Source organism: Bombina bombina, chromosome 7, assembly GCF_027579735.1.
Source record: "Bombina bombina isolate aBomBom1 chromosome 7, aBomBom1.pri, whole genome shotgun sequence".
NCBI classification, from domain to species: Eukaryota; Metazoa; Chordata; class Amphibia; order Anura; family Bombinatoridae; genus Bombina; species Bombina bombina.
This window is the reverse complement of record NC_069505.1, coordinates 570590345-570613427: the sequence shown is the minus strand read 5'-3', so window position 1 is coordinate 570613427 and position 23083 is coordinate 570590345. Positions and strand designations below refer to the sequence as shown.

General features: G+C 43.7%; 1 protein-coding gene across 1 annotated transcript in view; it reads left to right on the top strand.

Annotated features, from left to right (window-relative positions):
* PRRC2A (proline rich coiled-coil 2A) overlaps positions 1-23083 on the top strand; it is a 354922-nt gene that overhangs the window by 158442 nt on the left and 173397 nt on the right. The window contains exons 13-16 of the mRNA XM_053721959.1: positions 6208-6443; positions 6580-6889; positions 7129-7327; positions 7413-9374. Of these exons, the coding sequence (XP_053577934.1) occupies positions 6208-6443; positions 6580-6889; positions 7129-7327; positions 7413-9374 (2707 nt within the window). The remainder of the gene's footprint in view (positions 1-6207; positions 6444-6579; positions 6890-7128; positions 7328-7412; positions 9375-23083) is intronic.

Genomic DNA, 23083 nt, shown 5'->3' with positions numbered 1-23083 from the left:
CCAGAATGAGGCTCCAATCCTGCTACTCGTCACCTCTCAGGAACAAGAAAAGCTGCAAAATGTTTTGTTTTCAGAATGAATAGGTTGTTTGTTACATTATATATATATATATATATATATATATTTTTTTTTTTTATCTAGGTTTTTATATTATTATTAATCAATTACTATTTTACAGTTTATCTCGTATGGTCTTAATCTATGCCCCAAATACTAACAGGCTTGAAAATTGAAATTTGATTTTATAAACGTTCATATTGTCGATTTTATATTGGCGCACCTCCTTTATAGACCCTGATAGTGCAGCTATTTAGGTATCTAGTGGTTTTAGTTTTCATTATGATATTTAGACTGTAGATTCATAAGGGAAAGCTAGAGCAAACTAATAGTGCTTCCCTGTTATTACATTGTCAAGTACTGAGCAGTAAAAATTGTACAACTTTATTTTTTAAAGTCACAGTACACTCGTTTTGTTTTGTTTTTTCCCCAACTTATTGTTTTCAGTTATATTAGGCTGCTTGCTTGTTATTTTAATTAGTTTATTTCTCAGTACCACAACCAATATTGCTTTTGCTTATCTTTTGTCATGGCTGACCTTCAGGACAGTACATGTTCTATGTGTTTAAATGCCAATGTGGAACCCCCTATAACTTTTTGTCCCTCATGCACTGAGAGGGCATTACAGTTTAGAGAACAGATTTTCTTTAATGCAAGTATATCTAAGGATGTTTCTCAGACTGATGAGATTCAGGGTATGCCGCAACTTTCTCCCCAAGTGTCACAGCCTTTAACGCCCGCGCAGGCGACGCCGTGTTCTTAAACTGCATCTGCTACGTTCACCCTGCAGGATATTGCTGCAGTTATGTCGTCTATTCTTTCAGAGGCGTTATCTGCTTTGCCAGTACTGCAAGGCAAACGCAGTAGGAAAGAGACCCATGTGGTCCATGCGACTTCTGATGCTTTGATGGCGATCTCCGATGTACCCTCCCAGGGCTCTGAATTGGGGGTATGGAGGCTTTGTCTGAGAGGGAACTTTCTGACTCAGGAAGTGCATTGCCCCGGCAGATTTGGACGTGATGTCTTTCAGGTATAAGCTTGAACACTTCCGCCTGTTACTCCAGGAGGTTTTGGTGACTCTGGACGACTGTGATTCAATTGTGGTCCCTCCAGAGAAATTGAGTAAGATGGGCAGGTATTTAGAAGTCCCTTCTTATTCTGACGTTTTCCCTGTTCCTAAAAGGACTTTGGATATTATTGCTAAGGAATGGGAGAGACCGGGTATTCCATTCTCCCCTTCTCCTTCTTTCAAAAAAATGTATCCTATAGCTGACGCCATTCGGGATTCTTGGCAGACGATCCCTAAGGTGGAGGGAGCTATATCAACCTTGGCTAAACGAACTACTATCCCTATCGAGGATAGTTGTGCCTTCAAAGACCCTATGGATAAGAAGTTGGAGGGTCTTCTCAAAAAGATCTATGTTCATCAGGGGTGGCTATTGCAGCCGGCGGCCTGCATTGTTAGTCACGAGGGCAGCGGCCTTTTGGTTTGATGACTTAGAAGAGTCACTTAAAACTGACACGACTTTGGAAGAAATAGAAGGTAGAATTAAAGCTCTTAAGTTAGCTAATTCTTTTATTACTGATGCTTCCTTTCAGATTACCAAATTGGAGGCTAAGAGTTCAGGATTCTCCATCTTGGCACGCAGAGCCTTATGGTTAAAGTCTTGGTCTGCGGATGTGTCATCTAAATCTAAGCTTTTGGCTATTCCTTACAAGGGGAAGACCCTGTTCGGGCCTGACTTGAAGGAGATGATTTCTGACATCACGGGAGGCAAGGGTCACCTCCTCACTCAGGATAAAAAGCCCAATCAGAGAGGGCGACAGAGTAATTTTCGTTCCTTTCGCAATTTCAAGGGAGTTCCCTCTTCCTCTTCAGCTAAACAGGAAGGGAATTATTCACAAACTAAGTCCACTTGGAAACCCAACCAGTCTTGGAACAAAGGTAAACAGTCCAAGAATCCAGCTGCTGCTACCAAGTCAGCATGAAGGGTCGGCCCCCGATCCGGGACCGGATCTAGTAGGGGGCACACTTTCTCACTTTGTCCAGGCTTGGATAAGAGATGTTCAGGATCCTTGGACAATAGAAATTGTGTCTCAAGGGTATCATTTGGAGTTCAGAAATTCTTCCCCCAGAGGAAGGTTCATTCTTTCTCGATTATCGGTTGACCAGATAAAAAGAGAGGCATTCTTACGTTGTGTAAAAGACCTCTTTTCCATGTAATATGTGCCGTTCCGACACAGGGACAGGGGTGTTATTCAAATCTGTTTGTAGTTCCCAAAAAGGTGGGAACATTCCGACCCATTTTAGATCTCAAAAGTCTAAAGTTTCTCAGGGTTCCATCTTTCAAGATGGAAACTATTTGTACCATTCTTACATTGGTCCAGGAGGGTCAATTTATGACTACCATGGGTCTAAAGGATGCATATCTACATGTTCCTATTTCCAGAGATCATCATAAGTTTCTCAGTTTTGCCTTTCTGGACAAACATTTTCAGTTTGTGGTTCTTCCTTTCGACTTGGCCATGGTGCCCAGAATTTTCATGAAGGTTCTGGGGTCTCTACTATCGGTCCTCAGGTCGCGGGGCATTGCAGTGGCGCCTTATCTGGACAATATTCTGATCCAGGCATCGTCTTATCAGCTAACAGTCTCATACCGACATTGTTCTGTCCTTTCTAAGGACTCACGGGTGGAAAGTGAATCTAGAAAAGGATTCCTTTCTTGGGAACTCCAATTGACTCTCTGTCCATGATGATCTTTTTGACGGACGTCAGAAAGTTAAAGATTCTGAATACAAGCCAAGCCCTTCAGTACAATCCTCGGCCGTCATTGGCTCAGTGCATGGCGGCAATGGACATCATTCTGTTTGCTCGTTTTCATATCAGACCTCTACAACTAAGCATGCTAAGACAGTGGCATGGAGATTATGCAAATTTGTCTCCTCAGATAGATCTAGATCGGGAGACAAGGGACTCTCTTCTATGGTGGTTGTTGCTGGATCATCTGTCCCAGGGGACATGCTTCCGCAGACCCTCTTGGGTGATAGTGACAACGGACGCCAGCCTGATAGGGTGGGGAGCAATCTGGAACTCCCTGAGGGCTCAGGGTGTATGGACTCGATCGGAGTCTCTACTTCCCATCAATATCCTAGAGTTGAGAGCAATATTCAATACGTTTCAGGCTTGGCCTCAGTTGGCTTCGGCCAAATTCATCAGATTCCAGTCAGACACCATTACGACTGTAGCTTACATCAATCATCAGGGAGGAACCAGGAGTTCATTAGCGATGACAGAAGTAGCCAAGATAATCCAGTGGGTGGGGCTCACTCAGGTGTGGAAAACTGGGAAGCGGATTTTCTGAGCAGACATACTTTTCATCTGGGGGAATGGGAACTTCATCCGGAGATATTTGCCAACCTGATTCTCAGATGGGGCAGGCCGGAGTTGGATCTCATGCAGTCTCGTCAGAATGCCAAGCTTCCGAGATACGTGTCCAGGGATCCCCAGGCCGAGCTGATATATGCCTTGGCCTTGGCCGAGCTGATATATGCCTATACCTTGGGCGTTCAGCCTAGCTGAATGTGTTTCCTCCATTTGCTCTCCTTCCTCGGGTGATTGCTCGAGTAAAACAGGAGAGGGTTTCGGTGATTCTCATCGCTCCTGCATGGCCTCGCAGGACTTGGTATGCCGATCTGGTGGCAGTGTCATCTCAGCCACCATGGAAGCTTCCATTGCGGAAGGAGCTTCTCATTCAGGGACCCTTCCATCATCCGAATCTAGTTTCTCTGCAGCTAACTGCTTGGAGATTGAACGCTTGATTTTATCTAAGCGTGGGTTTTCTGATTCGGTCATTGATACCTTGATTCAGGCATGTAAGCCTGTTACTAGGAAGATTTACCATAAGATATGGCGTAAATATCTTTATTGGTGCGAATCCAAGGGCTACTCATGGAGTAGGGTTAGGATTCCTAGGATTTTGTCTTTTCTCCAAGAAGGATTGGAGAAAGGATTATCAGCGAGTTCCTTAAAGGGACAGATTTCTGCTTTGTCTATTTTGTTACACAAGCTTCTGGCAGATGTTCCAGATGTTCAATCTTTTTGTCAGGCTCTGACTAGAATCAGACCTGTGTTTAGACCAATTGCTCCTCCTTGCAGTTTGAATTTAGTTCTTAATGTTCTTCAAGGGGTTCCGTTCGAACCTATGCATTCCATAGATATTAATTTATCTTGGAATGTTTTATTTTTGGTTGCCATTTCCTCTGCTCGCAGAGTTTCTGAGCTTTCGGCATTACAATGTGATTCTCCTTATCTTATTTTCCATGCGGATAAGGTGGTGTTACGTACCAAACCTGGTTTTCTTCCTAAGGTTGTTTCTAATAAGAATATTAATCAGGAAATTGTTGTTCCTTCCCTGTGTCCTAATCCTCCTTCTGAGAAGGAGCGTCTGTTAGATAATTTGGACGTGGTCCGTGCCTTGAAGTTTTACTTACAGGCGTCTAAGGATTTTTTGTCAATCTTCTTCCCTGTTTGTCATTTTTTCTGGGAAACGTAGGGGTCAGAAAGCTACGGCTACCTCTTTCTTTTTGGCTGAAGAGTATCATCCGTTTTGCAAATGAGACTGCTGGACAGCAGCTTCCTGAACGAATTACGGCTCATTCCACTAGGGCTGTGGCTTCCTCATGGGCATTCAAAAATGATGCTTCTGTTGAACAGATTTGCAAAGCTGAAACTTGGTCGGCTCTTCACACTTTTTCCAAATTTTTCAAATTCAATACTTTTGCCTTGTCTGAGGCTGTTTTTGGGAGGAAAGTTCTTCAAGCAGTGGTGCCTTCCGTTTATGTTCCCTGTCTTGTCCCTCCCGTTTCATCTGTGTACTATAGCTTTGGTATTGTATCCCACAAGTAAGGATGAATTACGTGGACTCATCGTATCTTGTAAAAGAAAAGGAAATTTATGCTTACTTGATAAATTTGTTTCTTTTACGATATGATAAGTCCACGGCCCACCCTGTTTTTCTAAGACAGGTCTTTCTTTTTGTTAAAACTTCAGTCACCTCTGCACCTTGGCTTTTCCTTTCTCTTCCTAACTTCGGTCGAATGACTGGAGTGGGAGGGAAGGGAGGAGCTATATATACAGCTCTGTTGTGGTGCTCTTTGCCTCCTCCTGCTGACCAGGAGGCGATATCCCACAAGTAAGGATGAATTCCGTGGACTCATCGTATCGTAAAAGAAACAAATTTATCAGGTAAGAGAATCCTTTTTGAAATCTGTTCTCTTGCTGGCTGTTTTTTACTTCTCAGCAAGGATTCTTCTGTGTCTTCCTAATGATGGCTGCGTGTTCTTGACTCGGTTTTTTTTTTTGTCTGAGTCTGGTACATGTTGTTTTTTGTTTTTGTTTTTTTTTGTCTAAATACGATAGTATTCTCAGTTCTGACAATGTGAGGACTCCGTCTTCAGTTGTCTTTCGGTGCTTTTGCACAGTGAGAGAGAAGTTTCTCTGTTTCGAGGCCTGGTCCTAAGCCTCTGGTTTCTGCTTGGTCTGGGCATAGCCTCCCCTTATCTGTCAGGACCCATTTGGGTCTTCGTGAGCTGAGACCACCTGTTGAGCGACGGTGTCTCCTGGAGGACTGTTGGCTCAGTTGAGTCCGATTTTGCGGTCTCTAGCTAGGCTTCTGTACCATCTGCGGGTCAGTGCCCTTGGGGCCTTTCCTTTTCAAAGTTTTCTCAGCTTCGGACGAAGCGGGGTTTTTTTTTGGGTTGTGGTTTCTGGATTGGTGCCCTCAGAATGGGCCTCCTATTGTGCCCTCCCGTTTTGGCATTCAGTGTCCTCTCTCGCTTGGGTATTTTCCCAAAAATAATGAATGCAGCTGTGGACTCTTTCCAATGACTGAGGGAAGAGGGAGGAGTATTTAAGCCTTTGGCTGGGGGTGTCTTTGCCGCCTCCTGGTGGCCAGGTTCTTATTCCCAAAAGTAATGAATGCAGCTGTGAACTCTGTCCAACGGAAGAAAAGGAAATTATCAGGTAAGCATAAAAGTTACTTAGCTTCTTAATATTTTGTGTGTTTTATTTATATTTTTGTAGATGTGTATATTCAAAGTTTAGTTTATACAGAAAGACTTACCCTAGTAAAATGTTATTTATTTCTCTAGCTGTAGAAGAGGAACCCCCAGCTGCTGTGCCTACGCCACAACCTGTTGTGGCCCCGCCTTCACCAGAAGCTCCACCGGTGGTCCAGGAAGAGCCAGCTCCCCCTACTCCCCCAAGACCTGAACCTAAACAGGAGCCAGCACCACCCATAAGTCGTCCTCCTACCACAGGTCCTGCTCAAGGGAGCTACAGCAAGTTTCAGAAAAGCCTGCCCCCTCGCTTCCAGCGGCAGCAACAGGTGAAACCTTAGGAGTTGTAGTTATGACTTAAGTTAGAAGACTTCAGTAAAATATATTTATAAATCCCAGGGGAGGTTTAAATGCATCTGAATAGTCTAACACCTGAACTTTCCCTGTTGTATTTTTACCCCTTAGGAACAGTTTATGAAGCAGTGGCAGCAGACTAGAGATCCAGCACCTCCAGCGCCTACTGCTGCGCCACCACCTCAACCACAGCAGCCCACATCTTCTGCTGCTCAGGCTCCACAAAAAGCTCTATATAGCGGAGGATCAATAGGGCGGGCAACTCCTGCTCCCCAGCCGCAACCTTCTCCTCTGCCTCCTCCCCATGTGAGCTACGATCCTCGCTGGGTGATGGTCCCTCCTTTTATAGACCCTCGCATCATGCAAGGGAGACCACCTCTTGACTACTATCCCCCTAATGCAGGGGTGCACCCTCCCACAGGTGAGTTAGAGCAATAATATTAGACCCAGTTGAAAAACTCTGCAAGAGCACAACATTGTAGTTTCTTTAATGTATATTTTGAGTAAGATTGGGCAGTTCACTTTTTGTAAATGGAGTACTTTGGAAAATAAAAACTGTTACTAAAGTAAATAGATTGTGGAGTGAGGTGATTTATAATCCAAGTGAAATTCTACTTGTTATGTAGGAGAATAGACTTAATGCTTTCTTCCTATATCTAGGTCTTATGCCCCGTGAGCGCTCTGACAGTGGGGGCTCAGGCTCGGATGGATATGATCGTCATCCTTCTTTGATAAGAGAGAGAGGGACCCCACCAACAGATCCAAAGCTTGTGTGGGTTGATGATATGTACACTCCAGATACACGACCTATCACATCCCCTCTGAGGAAGACTCCAGAGGAAGATGATCGAGAAATAAGGTAAGGAGAGATTGGGCAGTGCCGTTGCAAGTGTGTTCACTATGTACCATAGTGTTAGCTTAGTTTTCTCTCTGTATATTTGCAGAAGTGACACTCCTCCTGTTCGCCCTCTTGCACCACAACAACCACAGCCAGCACCTTTTATTGGCAACTTCTCCACTTTTCCGGATAATACCCCGCCCTCTCCTCAACACTCGCATGGAGGACATCGCTTTCCTGCTGATGAGCAACGTGCTTGGCACCAGCTTAACCATGCAGCACCACCACCACCACCTACTCCTCCCAGTGATCAGAAACGTCCTGAGGTGGCATCTACTCAGCCTGCTCCTCCAGCCTCTTCCACTCATACCCACAGAGAAGACGATGAACCAGTTGTACTTCATAGGGAGACTACAGCTCCTCCTCCACCAACACCACCTGTCCAGCCTGAAGCCATCTCGAAGGTTGAGGTTAACAGTGGTAGGCACAGAGAAGAGAGGAAAGAACCTGCTAAAGAAGAACCAAAGCCTGAGAGAGCTGGACAAGCTGGTAGACCTGAGTATCACAGGGCTCCACCTCGACGTGAGTCTAAAACAGAGACACGCTGGGGTCCTAGACCAGGTGGTGGTGGAACCCGGAGACAGGAAGAAAATGCTGTGCCCATGGGGAATCTAAGCACTGCTCCTACTCAACGCCGTATGGGCCCCATTAAACGGGCAGTGAGGAGGGATGATGGTATAACACGAGAGCAGCAAGAGGTTAAGACTAATCATGCACCGCCAATTTTACTTGAAGTGCAAAAACCAAGGCAAACAAGCCAGCCTAACAGAGAGGTAGAGTCAACATCTGGTTTATCCTTATCCCAGAGAAAGAAAGAAACCGTGCCCCTAACACCTAACCGTGGTTCCCCAGCAATGATATCAACAAATCGTGGCAGAGGTAGAGGAGAATATTTTGCAAGAGGGAGAGGGTTCCGTGGGGCGTATAGTGGTCGAGGCCGGGGTGGGCGAGGGAGAAGTCGGGAATTCCGTGGAGGATACAGAAGAGAGAGCCCTTTTTACAGAGAAGAGGGAGAGACTGAGGGCAAGGTTTCAGGCATTTCTGGAGGTAGGGAACGCAATGCAAGTGAAACGCGTAGCGAGGGCTCAGAGTATGATGAAATACCGAAGAGAAGGAGGCAACGTGGTTCTGAGACTGGGAGTGAGACTGAACCAGCTGCCTATGACAAGGATTTGGGAAAAATAGGACTACCACAGCAGCAGGTAGATATTGTAGCTGTTGGCAGCCAGCGTCAGCCAGACAAAGGCAGGGAGGCTGGCAGAGGGCGCACTTTTACACCTCGAGGTGTGCCATCCAGGAGGGGCAGAGGTGGATCATCTGTTTCCATTGCTTGGGGCCCACATCCTAAACAGCCACCATCACCTCAACTGCCACAAAATCATCCTCCATCCCAGAATAATAAGACAGAGAGAAAGGGTGAGAAGACGGTTATCACAGTGGGTTCCCCAGTACCTGGTGATGAACGTCCTCCCCCACCACCCAGGAGGAGGCGTCATCATGGTAGGTCACAACAGCAAGACAAACCTCCACGTTTTCGGAGGCTCAAACAAGAACGAGATAATGCTACTCGTGTAGAAAATGGAGTGCAGCATCCATCACCACCTCAACAGCATTCTGTGATGACACAAGAACAGCACCAAAGGCCTGCACAGAGTGAAGAACGTGCACCCCCTCGCCGAAGCCTCAAGTCTCCAGAGCCTTGCAATGCTAACTCTGATCAGGCTAACGAAGAATGGGAGACTGCCTCAGAGAGTAGTGACTTTACAGAGAAAAAAGATAGGGGAGAGGTGCTAGTCCAGAATGGAGGGGATATTACTGGCTCAAATCCTGCAGGAGGAAGAGAACAAAGAAAGGATTTGTCCAAAAGAAGCTTCTCCAGCCAGCGGCCTGCTATGGAGAGGCAGAACCGCAGACCTACACACCCTGCTGGGCAACGCACAGGGAGAGGTGGGGCTGGCGGTGGTAGGAGTGGAGAAAAAAGGAGTTGGCCTTCCCCAAGGAACAGAGGGTGAGTAACTTTAATGCCATGTTAAAGCAACAGAGGCTTAGTAAATAAAATGTAATGCAGTTATTTTTTAACATAATGCCAAATTTCTACCCATGGCTAGTACAGTTTACTAAACACTTTAGTCATTTCTTGCCATATATTGGTAAACAGAGGTATTTGCAGCAGAAATAGTAAGGTTCTTATGCCACTTTATAGATCATTAGTTAGGCCTCATCTTGAGTATTGTGTGCAGTTCTGGAGACCATATCTTCAGAAGGATATTAACAAACTTGAATCTGTGCAAAGGAGGGCTACCAAAATGGTACATGGTCTAAAAAATAAAACTTACCAGGATAGGCTCAATGACCTAAATATGTATAGCTTAGAGGAGAGAAGGGAAAGAGGTGATATGATAGCAACTTTCAAGTACATTAAAGGGTTTAGTAAAACTGAGGCTGTGGGTATTTTACATAAAATGGAAAATTCAAGAACAAGGGGTCATGAGCTCAAGCTAAAGGGTAGTAGATTCAGAAGTAATTTGAGGAAGCACTTCTTTACAGAAAGAGTGATTGATTTATGGAATAAACTTCCTCAAGAGGTAGTAGCAACAAACACTGTGGGGGACTTTAAAAATGCATGGGACAAGCATAGGGCTATCCTACGAACTAGATAAGTTTATACTGTTAGGTAAGGTCGGGCAGACTTGCTGGGCCTATGGCTCTTATCTGCCGTCAATATCTATGTTTCTATGATTTCAGAGCTACATTTGGCAGCAGTACTTTTAATGTTGGTAAATCAATTTAATATGCACATAGCTATAAAGTGCAGTGAATCATAGGAGTAATCAACATTGGGTGCAGTTATTCATCAGGGCTCAACTAACCCAGGAGCCACACTGCCTAAATAAATTGTCCTGGCACATGGGAAAAATGCTCCTTTAAAAAGAGATTTGTAGGCTTGACAGCAGCACCTCTCCCCTTTGTGTAGCATGCACCTGTATAGCTGGTTACTCTTTCTAATGACAGGATGAGTTCACGGATCATCATTAATTACTATTGGGATATTCACCTCCTGGCCAGCAGGAGGCGCAAAAAGCACCACAGCAAAGCTGTTAAATATCTCCTTTCTTCCCTCCCACCCCAGTCATTCTCTTTGCCTACGTTAGAGCAAGTAAGTGGTAAAGTTAGGTGTAAAAGATTCTTCAATCAAGAGTTTATTATCTTTTAAGTAGTGCAAGATTGTACTGCTTTATTCTGGGATGTAGCCGTAGTCCATATCAATCTCATCAGTAGAGCAGTGGTGGCTATAGAGCAATGGGAACTTGCGCCTACCATACATTTATGCTGCCCTAATCCTGGAAGTCTGAGTAAGATGACTCAGTCTTTATCTATTTTTCGACAGGTTCATGTGAGGGAGAGGACCTCTCATACCTAGTGAGCTGCCTGGTAGATTTATAAGGTAAGTGCTGACTTTATATTTTCTGGGACTAGTAAAGATAATTTCTGATATTTCGGGCATTTCCTCCCTCAGGGTAAGAGAAATAAACGAAGAGGACGTCAAAGTAATTTTTTTGTTCCTTTCGAAATTTCAAGGATAATCCCTCCACTCCCTCCTCCAAGCAGGAGCAGTCCAAGCTTTCTTGGAGATCCAATCAGTCTTGGAACAATGGAAAGCAACACAAGAAGCCTGCTGTTGAGTCAAAGACTGCATGAAGGGCCTGCCCCCGATCCGGGACCGGATCTACTGGGGGGCAGACTTCCTTCTTCGCTCAGGCTTGGGTTTGAGAAATATTCAATATCTCTGGCGGGGGGACATTGTGTCCCAGAAAACAGACTAGAGTTCAAGACTTTCCTTCCCAGGGGCATTTTTTTTACTTTCTAGATTATCTGTAAAACAGACAAAACGAGAGGCGTTCTTACGCTGTGTAAAGGTCCTCTCCGACCTGGGAGTGATTGTTCCTGTTCTAATGAAGGAACGAAGTCTGGGATTCTATTCCAATCTCTTCGTGGTTCCCAAGAAGGAGGGAACCTTCAGTCCATTTTTAGATTTCAAAAGTCTAAACAAGTTTCTCAGAGTGCCGTCCTTCAAGATCGAAACTATGCGTTCCATTCTTCCTTTGGTCCAAGAGGGTTAATTATGACCACGGTGGATTTGAAGGACGCATATTTGCATGTTCCCATCCACAAGGACCATGACAAGGTTCTAAAGTTTGCTTTTCTAGACAAACACTTCCAGTTCGTTGTCTTTTCTTCTGCATTGTCACAGCTCCCAGAATTTTCTCAATGGTTCTGGGATCCCTGCTGGTGGTGCTCCGATTTGCGGGGCATTGCAGTGGCACCTTATCTGGACGACATTCTGGTTCAGGCACCTTCCTTTCAATGAGCAAGATCACACTCAGAAATGTGGTTATCTTTCCTGCGGTCTCACGGATGGAAAGTACATTTGGAGACCTATTAGTCTCCTCATCAATGAAGTCTGACAGTAGTCAGGAAATCAAAGATTTTCGATTCTTGCCTTGCACTTCAATCCTCTCCTCGGCCATCAGTGGCTCAGTGCATGGAGGTAATTGGGCTGATGGTAGCGGTAATGGACATCATCCCGTTCGCCAGTGGCCATCTCAGACTTCGGCAGTTAAGCATACTCAGGTAGTGGAATAGAGATTATGCGGACCTGTCTCCACAGTTATAGCTGGAGCAGGATTCAAGCGATTCTCTACTTTGGTGGTTGTCTCAGGATCTTCTCTCCCGGGGGACCGGCTTTCACAGTTCTTCCTGGGTGAGTGTGACAACAGATACCAGCCTTTTGGGCTGGGGAGCAGTTTGGGTCTCTCTAAGAGCAGGGAACATGTACTCTGTCGGAGTCTGTTCTACCCATTAACATTCTGGAATTAAGAGCAATCTCAATCCTCTCCTGGCCTGTGTTAGCTTTGTCCTGGTTCATCAGGTTCCAGTCGGACAATATAACCTCAATGGCTTACATCAACTGTCAGGGAGGAACTCGCAGTTCCTTGGCCATGACAGAGGTAGCCAAGATCGTTTAGTGGGCGGAGACCCACAATTGCCGGTGATCCACATTCCAGAAGTTGACATCTGGGAGACGGACTGCGTAAGCAGGCAGACCTTTCACCCGGGGGAGTGGGAACTCCATCCGGAAGTGTTTTTCCAGCCCGATTCTCAAATGGGGTCAGTTGGATTTGGATCTCATTGCTTCTCGACAGAATGCCAAGCTTCCGAGGTACGGGTCGAGGTCAAGGAACCCTCAGGCTGTACTGATAGACTCTCTGGCAGTACCTTGGAATTTCAGTCTCGCATACCTATTTCCTCCATTTGTTTTTCTTCCTCGAGTCTTGGCTCGAATTAAGCAGGAGAGGGTGTCGGTGATCCTTATTTCACCGGCGTGGCCTTGCAGGATTTGGTATGCAGTCCTGCTGGACATGTCACCTCTTCCAGCTTGGAGACTTCCGTTGAGGAAGGACCTTCTACTTCAATGACCCTTCTTTCATCCAAGAATAGTTTCTCTGAAGCTGACTTCTTGAAGTTGAATGCTTTATTTTATCCAAGGGTGGATTTTCTGAATCGATCATTGAGACCATGATTCAGGCTTGTAAACCTGTGACTAGGGAAATTTACAATAAGATATGACGTAGATATTTATACTGGTATGATTCCAAGGGCTGCTCTTCGAGTAGAGTTCGGGTTCCTAGAATTATGTCCTTTCTCCAAGAAGGTTTGGGAAAGGGATTATCGGCAAGTTCCCTAAAAGGTCGAATAACTGCTTTGTCTATTTTGTTACATAAACATCTGGCGGACCTCCCAGATGCACAATCTATTGGTCAGGCCTTGGTCAGGATCAGGCCTGTGTTCAAATCAGTGTCTCCTCCTTGGAGTCTTATTTTAGTTATTAAGGTTCTTCAAGGGGCTCCGTTTGAGCCGCTGCATTCCTTAGATATTAAGTTGTTATCTTGGAAAGGTTTTTCTCTAGTTAATATTTCCTCTGCTCGTAGAGTGTCAGAGCTCTCGGCTTTACAGTATGAGTCTCCTTACCTTATTTTTCATTCAGATAAGGTGGGTTTCTGTGCTAAATTAGGGTTTCTCCCTAAAGTTGTTTCAGACCGGAACATTAATCAGGAGATTGTTGTTCCTTCTTTGTGTCTTAATCCTTCTTTTCATGAGGAACGGCTTCTACACGATCTGGACGTGGTTTGTGCACTATGATTCTTTTTACAGGCGACTAAGGATTTTATTCAGTCTTCTGTTTAACGTAAGAGACAGAGAGTTAAGACTACTTCCTTTACCCTGTGGCTGAAGAGTATAATTTGCTTTGCTATGTAACTGCTGGATAGCAGCCTCCTGAGGGAGTAATGTATCTTTCTGCGAGGGTTGTTCCCTTTTCCGGGGCGTTCAAACTGAAGCCTTTATGAAACAGATTTGCAAACCTGCAACCTGGTCCTCTCTTGACACTTTTTTCAAACTTCTTAAATTTGCCTCTTTTGCCTCGACTAAGGCCTCTTTTGGGAGAGAGAGGTTTTTCAAGCAGTGGTGCCTTCCGTTTAGGTTTCCTGTCTTGTTCCTCCCTTATCTGTGTACTCTAGCTTGGGTATTGATTCCCAATAGTAATTAATGATGATCCGTGGACTCGTGTCATTAGAAAACAAAATTTATTCTTACCTGATACATTTATTTCTTTCTTGACACAATGAGTCCACGACCCGCCCTGTTATTTAGAAAGGTTGTTAGTATGTTATGCACTTTGTTTCTTCCTTTCTCTCCTTCACTTCGGTCGAATGGGGTGGGAGGGAAGGGAGGAGATATTTAACAGCTTTGCTGTGGTGCTCTTTGCCGCCTTTTGATGGGCAGGAGTGATATTCCCAACCGTAATTAATGATGATCCGTGGACTCATCGTGTCAAGAAATAAATACATCAGGTAAGCATACATTTTGTTTTTTAACTTCTTGTCTTGTGTGACTGAGGCAAATCCTTAGGTTTGTGTTCCTGGCTATTATGGGGTTTAAAGGACCACTCAATGCAGTAGAATTACATAATTAACAGGTACATAATAAAAATACATAATTAACAAGTACATAATAAAAATACAAAGCAAAAAGACTTCTGAATCTCAAATAAAATTTTTTTGGACAAATGTATTTCACCCCTGTATCATGTGACAGACATCAGCCAAGCTAGTATACGTATACCCTGTGAGCCTCTGCACATGCTCAGTAGGATCTTGTTCCCCAGGAAATGTGAATATAAAAAGACTGTGCAAAATTTGATAATGGAAGTGAAATGGAAAGGGTCTTAAAACTGCTGCTCTACCTGAATCATAAAAGCTTATTTTGACTTGAATGCCCCTTTAATCACTTTGATTTCTTGCATGTTTATTCTTTAAAAATTGGATCTGGAATGTTAGTGATATTTTAGGTGGAGTTTCATTCATTAGTTGTAATGAAGCTGTGCTATAACTTTTTAATATAGATATAAATTTCTAATAAACCCCACTCCACTGCCTACTTCAAAAGTAAATTTCTTTCCTATGACATGAAGAGTCCACAAAATCATTCCAATTACTAGTGAGATATTCAACTCTTGGCCAGCAGGAGGAGGCAAAGAGCACCCCAGCCAAGCTGTTAAGTGTAACTGCCTTACCCATAACCCCCAGTCATTATCTTTGCCTCTTTCAATGGAGGTTGTGCGAAGTTGGTGTCTGAAGATATTTAATCTTTTTATGGGTACTTTTCCCTGCAAGCAAGGATTGGGGTTTAGTTGTGTCCACGTCAATTTCTTCAGTATGAGTAGTGGTGGCTTTTAAGCAGTTAAAGGGTGGCAAGGTAGTCTTTGCTTTTCTTTTAACACTTTGCTTCCCCTTTGAAAAAAGCCAGAGTTGGTTACTCTGTTCTTTATTTCTCTTGTAAGGTGTATCCAGTCCACGGATCATCCATTACTTGTGGGATATTCTCCTTCCCAACAGGAAGCTGCAAGAGGATCACCCACAGCAGAGCTGTCTATATAGCTCCTCCCCTAACTGCCACCTCCCAGTCATTCTCTTGCAGCTCTCGACAAGATAGGAAGTAGCTAGAGAGATGTGGTGCATTAATGTAGTTTATCTTCAATCAAAAGTTTATTTTCAAATGGTACCGGAGTTGTACTATTTTAGCCTCAGGCAGAAAGTTGAAGAAGAGTCTGCCTGTGGTCTTTGATGATCTTAGCAGGTTGTAACTAAGATCCATTGCTGTTCTCACACATAACTGAAGAGATGAGTTAACTTCAGCTGGGGGAATAGCATGCAGGGTCTCCTGCTATGAGGTATGTGCAGTTTTACATTTTTCTAGAGAAATTATATGCTAGAAAATGCTGACAATACCGGATTTATTTAAGGGTAAGCCTGCTTACAGTGATTTAATAACGACTGGTATCATGCTTGCTGTAAAGGGTAATATTTTTTTTATTTACTCACATTACTTTATAGATATGTTTGCTGAAGGTGTATGAACGTTTATTACATATTGGTGATAAAACTTTATTCTGGGGCCCAGTTTTTTCCACATGGCTGACTAGATTTTGCCTAGGTTTAGTTTTTTTTAGGCCCTCTCACTGTGAGTACAGGCTGGGAGGGGCCTATTTTCGGCCTAAATTGTGCATTAGTTTTTGCAGTTTGAGACATCCAGCTTCCCTGAAGGAGTCCCCTGAACATTTAGGACCTCTCTAAAGGGTTTTTGTGCCTTTCAAAGTCGTCGTATGGGCAGGTAGGGCCAAAGCAGAGCTGTGGCAGTTTTGTGTGACTGTTTAAAAACGTTTATCGTTTTTTTGATCCGGTTTTGAAACTAAGGGGTTAATCCTCCATTTGCAAGTGGGTGCAATGCTCTTTTAGCCGATTATACACACTGTAAAAATTTCGTAAGATTTAATGCTTTTTTCACTGTTTTGCAGTTTCTGTGATTTTTTTCTCTTAAAGGCACAGTACAGTTTTTATTTTCTGCTTGTTCACAGTTATTAAAGTGTTTTCCAAGCTTGCTGGTCTCATTACTAGTCTGTTTAAACATGTCTGACATAGAGGAAACTCATTGTTCATTATGTTTAGAAGTCATTGTGGAACCCCCTCTTAGAATGTGTACCAAATGCACTGATTTTACTATAGATTACAAAGATCATATTCTGGCTTTAAAAAATTTATCACCAGAAGAAATTGACAAGGAGGAAGTTATGCCGTCTAACTCTCCCCACGTGTCAGTTCCTATAAATCCCGCTCAGGGGACGCCTAGTACATCTAGCGCGCCCATTGCGTATACCTTGCAAGACATGGCGGCAGTTATGAATCATACCCTTACAGAGGTATTATCTAAACTGCCAGGATTGCAAGGAAAGCGAGACAGCTCTGGGACTAGAATAAATACAGAGCTCTCTGACGATTTAGTAGCTATGTCTGATACACCCTCACATTATACTGAAGCTGAAGCAGGGGAGCTTCAATCTGTGGGTGAATTTTCTGATTCAGGGAAGATACTTCAATCTGATTCTGATATGTCTACATTTAAATTTAAGCTTGAACACCTCCGCGTATTGCTCAGGGAGCTTTTAGCAACTCTGGATGACTGTGACACTATTGTAGTCCCAAAGAAATTATGTAGATTGGATTAATACTATGCAGTACCTACTTACACTGATGTTTTTCCAATCCCTAAAAGGTTTTCTGAAATTATTACTAAGGAATGGGATAGACCAGGTGTACCGTTCTCTCCCCCTCCTGTTTTTAAAAAGATGTTTCCTATAGACGCCGCTACACGGGACTTATGGAAGACGGTCCCTAAGGTGGAGGGAGCAGTTTCTACTCTAGCTAAGCGTACCACTATCCCTGTCGGACAGTTGTGCTTTTCTAGATCCAATGGATAAAAAAAATTAGAGGGTTACCTTAAGAAAATTTTTATTCAACAAGGTTTTATTCTCCAGCCTCTTGCATGCATTGCCCCAGTCACTGCTGCTGCGGCTTTCTGGTTTGAGTCCCTAGAGGAGGCTCTACAGGTTGAAACCCCGTTGGAAGATATTGACAAGCTTAGGGCCCTTAAGCTAGCCAATTCATTTGTTTCTGATGCCGTTGTTCATTTAACCAAGCTAACGGCTAAAAATTCAGGTTTTGCTATTCAGGCGCGCAGGGCGCTATGGCTTAAATCCTGGTCAGCTTACGTGACTTCAAAGTCTCAACTTTTCAACATTCCCTTCAAAGGACAGACCCTATTCGGGCCTGGACTGAAGGAGATCATTTCTGACATCACTGGAGGAAAAGGCCACGCCCTTCCTCAAGACCGGTCCAACAAATTAAGGACCAAACAGTCTAGTTTTCGGCCCTTTCGTAACTTCAAGAGTGGTGCAGCTTCAACTTCCTCTAACACAAAACAAGAGGGAACTTTTGCCCAGTCTGGAGACCTAACCAGGCTTGAACAAGGGGAAACAGGCCAAAAAGCCTGCTGCTGCCTCTAAGACAGCATGAAGGGTCAGCCCCCGATCCGGAAACGGATCTAGTAGGGGGCAGACTCTCTCTCTTCGCCCAGGCTTGGGCAAGAGATGTCCAGGATCCCTGGGCATTGGAAATTGTGTCCAAGGGTTATCTTCTGGAATTCAAAACCTCTCCCCCAAAAGGGAGATTTCATCTCTTACTTTTATCTGCAAACCAGATAAAGAGAGGCATTCTTACACTAATGATGGGAGTGATCCACCCAGTTCCGCAGGAGGAACAGGGGCAGGGCTTCTATTCAAATCTGTTTGTATTTCCCAAGAAAGAGGGAACATTCAGACCAATCTTGGATCTCAAAATCTTAAACAAATTTCTAAGAGTTCCATCCTTCAAGATGGAGACTATTCGAACCATCCTTCCTATGATCCAGGAGGGTCACTATATGACTACCGTAGACCTAAAGGATGCTTATCTTCACATCCCGATACACAAAGATCATCATCGTTTTCTCAGGTTTGCCTTTCTAGACAGGCACTACCAGTTTGTGGCTCTTCCCTTCGGGTTGGCCACGGCACCAAGAATCTTTACAAAGGTTCTAGGGTCCCTTCTAGCGGTCCTAAGGCCGCGGGGTATAGCAGTAGCCCCTTACTTAGACGACATTCTGATACAGGCGTCGACTTTTCAATTTGCCAGGTCCCACACGGACATTGTTCCGGCATTTCTGAGGTCCCATGGGTGGAAGGTGAACGAAGAAAAGAGCTCTCTATCACCTCTAACAAAAGTTTCATTCCTAGGGACTCTGATAGATTCGGTAGAAATGAAGATTTATCTAACGAAGGCCAGATTGTCAAAACTTCTAGACTCTTGCCGTGTTCTTTATTCCACTTCTCGTCCTTCAGTGGCTCAGTGTATGGAAGTAATCGGTTTAATGGTAGCGGCAATGGACATAGTACCGTTTGCCCGCCTACATCTCAGACCGCTGCAACTTTGCATGCTCAGTCAGTGGAATGGGGATTACACAGATTTGTCCCCTCTACTAAATCTGGATCAAGAAACCAGGGATTCTCTTCTTTGGTGGCTATCTCAGGTCCATCTGTCCAAGGGGATGAGCTTCCGCAGGCCAGACTGGACTATAGTAACAACAGATGCCAGCCTTCTGGGCTGTGGTGCAGTCTGGAACTCCCTGAAGGCTCAGGGCTCGTGGACTCAGGAGGAGACACTCCTTCCGATAAACATTCTGGAACTAAGAGCGATATTTAATGCTCTTCAGGCTTGGCCTCAGCTTGCTGCGGTCAGGTTCATCAGATTTCAGTCGGACAATATCACGACTGTAGCCTACATCAACCATCAAGGGGGAACAAGGAGTTCCCTTGCAATGTTGGAGGTTTCAAAAATAATTCTATGGGCAGAGGTTCACTCTTGCCATCTCTCAGCTATCCATATCCCAGGAGTAGAGAACTGGGAGGCGGATTTTCTAAGTCGGCAGACTTTTCATCCGGGGGAGTGGGAACTCCATCCGGAAGTGTTTGCACAGTTGATTCAACGTTGGGGAAAACCAGAATTGGATCTCATGGCGTCTCGTCAGAACGCCAAGCTTCCACAGTTTCCTCTGCTCCCTCGTCTGATTGCCAAGATCTAGCAGGAGAGAGCTTTGGTGATTTTGATAGCACCTGCGTGGCCACGCAGGACTTGCTATGCAGATCTGGTGGACATGTCATCCCTTCCACCATGGACTCTACCGCTGAGACAGGACCTTCTACTTCAGGGTCCTTTCAACCATCCAAATCTAATTTCTCTGCGTCTGACTGCTTGGAGATTGAACGCTTGATTTTATCAAAACGCGGTTTCTCCGAGTCGGTCATTGATACCTTAATTCAGGCTCCAAAGCCTGTCACAAGGAAAATCTATCATAAGATATGGTGTAAATCTCTTCATTGGTTCATTGGTGTGAATCCAAGGATTCCCAGGATATTATCTTTTCTCCAAGAGGGATTGGAGAAGGGATTGTCGGCTAGTTCCTTAAAGGGACAGATTTCTGCTCTGTCTATTCTTTTGCACAAGCGTCTGGCGGATGTTCCAGACGTTCAGGCGTTTTGTCAGGCTTCAGTTAGAATCAAGCCTGTGTTTAAACCTGTTGCTCCGCCATGGAGTTTAAATTTAGTTCTTAAGGTTCTTCAAGGGGTTCCGTTTGAACCTCTGCATTCCATAGATATCAAGCTTTTATCTTGGAAAGTTCTGTTTTTGGTAGCTATTTCTTCGGCTCGAAGAGTTTCAGAGTTTTCTGCCTTACAGTGTGATTCCCCTTATCTGATCTTCCATGCAGATAAGGTAGTTTTGCGTATCAAACCTGGGTTTCTTCCTAAGGTGGTATCTAATAAGAATATCAATCAGGAGTTTGTTGTTCCGTCACTGTGTCCTAATCCTTCAAAGAAGGAACGTCTATTACATCATCTTGACGTGGTTCGTGCTTTAAAGTTTTATTTACAAGCTACTAAGGATTTTCGTCAAACATTGGCATTGTTTGTTGTTTACTATGGAAAGAGAAGAGGCCAAAAGGCTTCAGCAACTTATCTTTCTTTTTGGTTAAGAAGTATAATCCGCTTATCTTATGAGACTGCTGGCCAGCAGCCTCCTGTAAGTATTACAGCTCATTCCACTAGAGCAGTGGCTTCCACATGGGCTTTTAAAAATGAGGCTTCTGTTGAACAGATTAGCAAGGCGGCGACTTGGTCTTCGCTCTATACTTTTTCTAAATTCTACAAATTTGATACTTTTGCTTCTTCTGAGGCTATTTTTGGCAGAAAGGTCTTACAGGCAGTGGTGCCTTCCGTTTAAGCACCTGCCTTGTCCCTCCATTCATCCGTGTCCTAAAGCTTTGGTATTGGTATCCCACAAGTAATGGATGATCCATGGACTGGATACACCTTACAAGAGAAAGCAAAATTTATGCTTACCTGATAAATTTATTTCTCTTGTGGTGTATCCAGTCCACGGCCCGCCCTGTCTTTTTAAGGCAGGTTTTTTTTAAATTTTTAAACTACAGTCACCACTGCACCCTATAGTTTCTCCTTTCTCTTGCTTGTCTTCGGTCGAATGACTGGGAGGTGGCAGTTAGGGGAGGAGCCATATAGACAGCTCTGCTGTGGGTGATCCTCTTGCAGCTTCCTGTTGGGAAGGAGAATATCCCACAAGTAATGGATGATCCGTGGACTGGATACACCACAAGAGAAATAAATTTATCAGGTAAGCATAAATTTCGTTTTTCCTACAGGTCCATGACAGGGAGTGAAGTACCTGCCCATCTAAGGAGCAACATCTGTCCTTCAGGATCTAAGGTAAGTGCCTTTGCCTTCTAGATACTGAAGGACAGCAGCACTTAAGAGGTTAATCCTCTTATGGATCCATTTCTGGGACAAGTTATCCTGTTCTTAGTTTAAGAATACAACTTTGGGGACAGATTTACATTATGGGCTTCTCATAAGACATAAGATTCACAGTTAGAGAGGATTTGCACTTGGCTGAGGAGTATAACTTTATTGTTGGGACAATATGTTACTGGGGAGTTTTTGCAGAGATTGTGCTTAGCGGTTTTCTTCTTAAGCACTTCCCTGTTTACTGGCATATTTTTAATGATACTACGTTCATATGGGGACAGTTTTTTAGAGAGTTAGTTAAACGGTGGTTGTAATTGTTATCATCCATGGACTCACCGTGTCAAGAAAGAAAACATATTTTATGTAAGAACTTACCTGATAAATTCATTTCTTTCATATTGGCAAGAGTCCATGAGCTAGTGACGTATGGGATATACAATCCTACCAGGAGGGGCAAAGTTTCCCAAACCTCAAAATGCCTTTAAATACACCCCTCACCACACCCACAATTCAGTTTAACGAATAGCCAAGTAGTGGGATGATAAAGAAACGAGTAAAAAGCATCAACAAAGGAATTTGGAAATAATTGTGCTTTATACAAAAAAACATAACCACCATAAAAAGGGTGGGTCTCATGGACTCTTGCCAATATGAAAGAAATTAATTTATCAGGTAAGTTCTTACATAAATTTGGTTTTCTTTCATGTAATTGGCAAGAGTCCATGAGCTAGTGACATATGGGATAGCAATACCCAAGACGTGGAACTCCACAAAAGAGTCACTAGAGAGGGAGGGATAAAATAACATCCAAAATCCGCTGAAAAAAATTAATCCGCAACCCACAATATAAGTTTATTCTCATAATGAAAAAAGAAAAAAACGTAAACATAAGCAGAGGAATCGAACTGAAACGGCTGCCTGAAGAACTTTTCTACTAAAAACTGCTTCAGAGGAAGCAAATAAATCAAAACGGTAGAATTTAGTAAATGTATGCAAAGAAGACCAAGTTGCTGCTTTGCAAATCTGATCAACTGAAGCTTCATTCTTAAAAGCCCACAAAGTGGAGACTGATCTAGTAGAATGAGCTGTAATTCTCTGAGGCGGGGGCATGACCCGACTCCAAATAAGTCTGCTGAATAAAAAGCTTTAACCAGGATGCCAAGGAAATGGCAGAAGCTGTCTGACCTTTCCTAGGACCAGAAAAAACAGAGACTAGAAGTCTTCCTGAAAACTTTAGTAGCTTCAACATATTTCAAAGCTCTTATAACATCCAAAGAATGTAAGGATCTCTCCAAAGAATTCTTAGGATTAGGACACAAAGAAGGAACAAAAATTTCTCTATTATTGTTAGAATTCACAACCTTAGGTAGAAATTTAAATGAAGTCCGCAAAACTGCCTTATCCTGATGGAAAATCAAAAAAGGAGATTCACAGGAAAGAGCAGATAATTCAGAAACTCTTCTAGCAGAAGAGATGGCCAAAAGGAACAACACTTTCCAAGAAAGTAGTTTAATGTCCAAAGCATGCATTGGCTCAAATGGAGGAGCCTGTAAAGCCTTCAAAACCAAATTAAGACTCCAAGAAGGAGAGTGATTTAGAGACAGGCTTGATACGGACCAAAGCCTGCACAAAACAGTGACTATCGGGAAGTTTAGCAATCTTTCTGTGAAATAAAACAAAGAGCAGAGATTGGTCCCTTAAAGGAACTTGCAGACAAAATTTTTTCCAAACCATCCTGAAGAAACTGTAAAATTCTCTGAATTTTTAAAGAATGCCAGGAGAATTTGAGAAGAACACCATTTAATGTCTTCCAAACTCGATAATAAATCTTCCTAGAAACAGAGCCTGTAACATAGTATTAATCACGGAGTCAGAGAAACCTCTGACTAAGCACTAGGCGTTCAATTTCC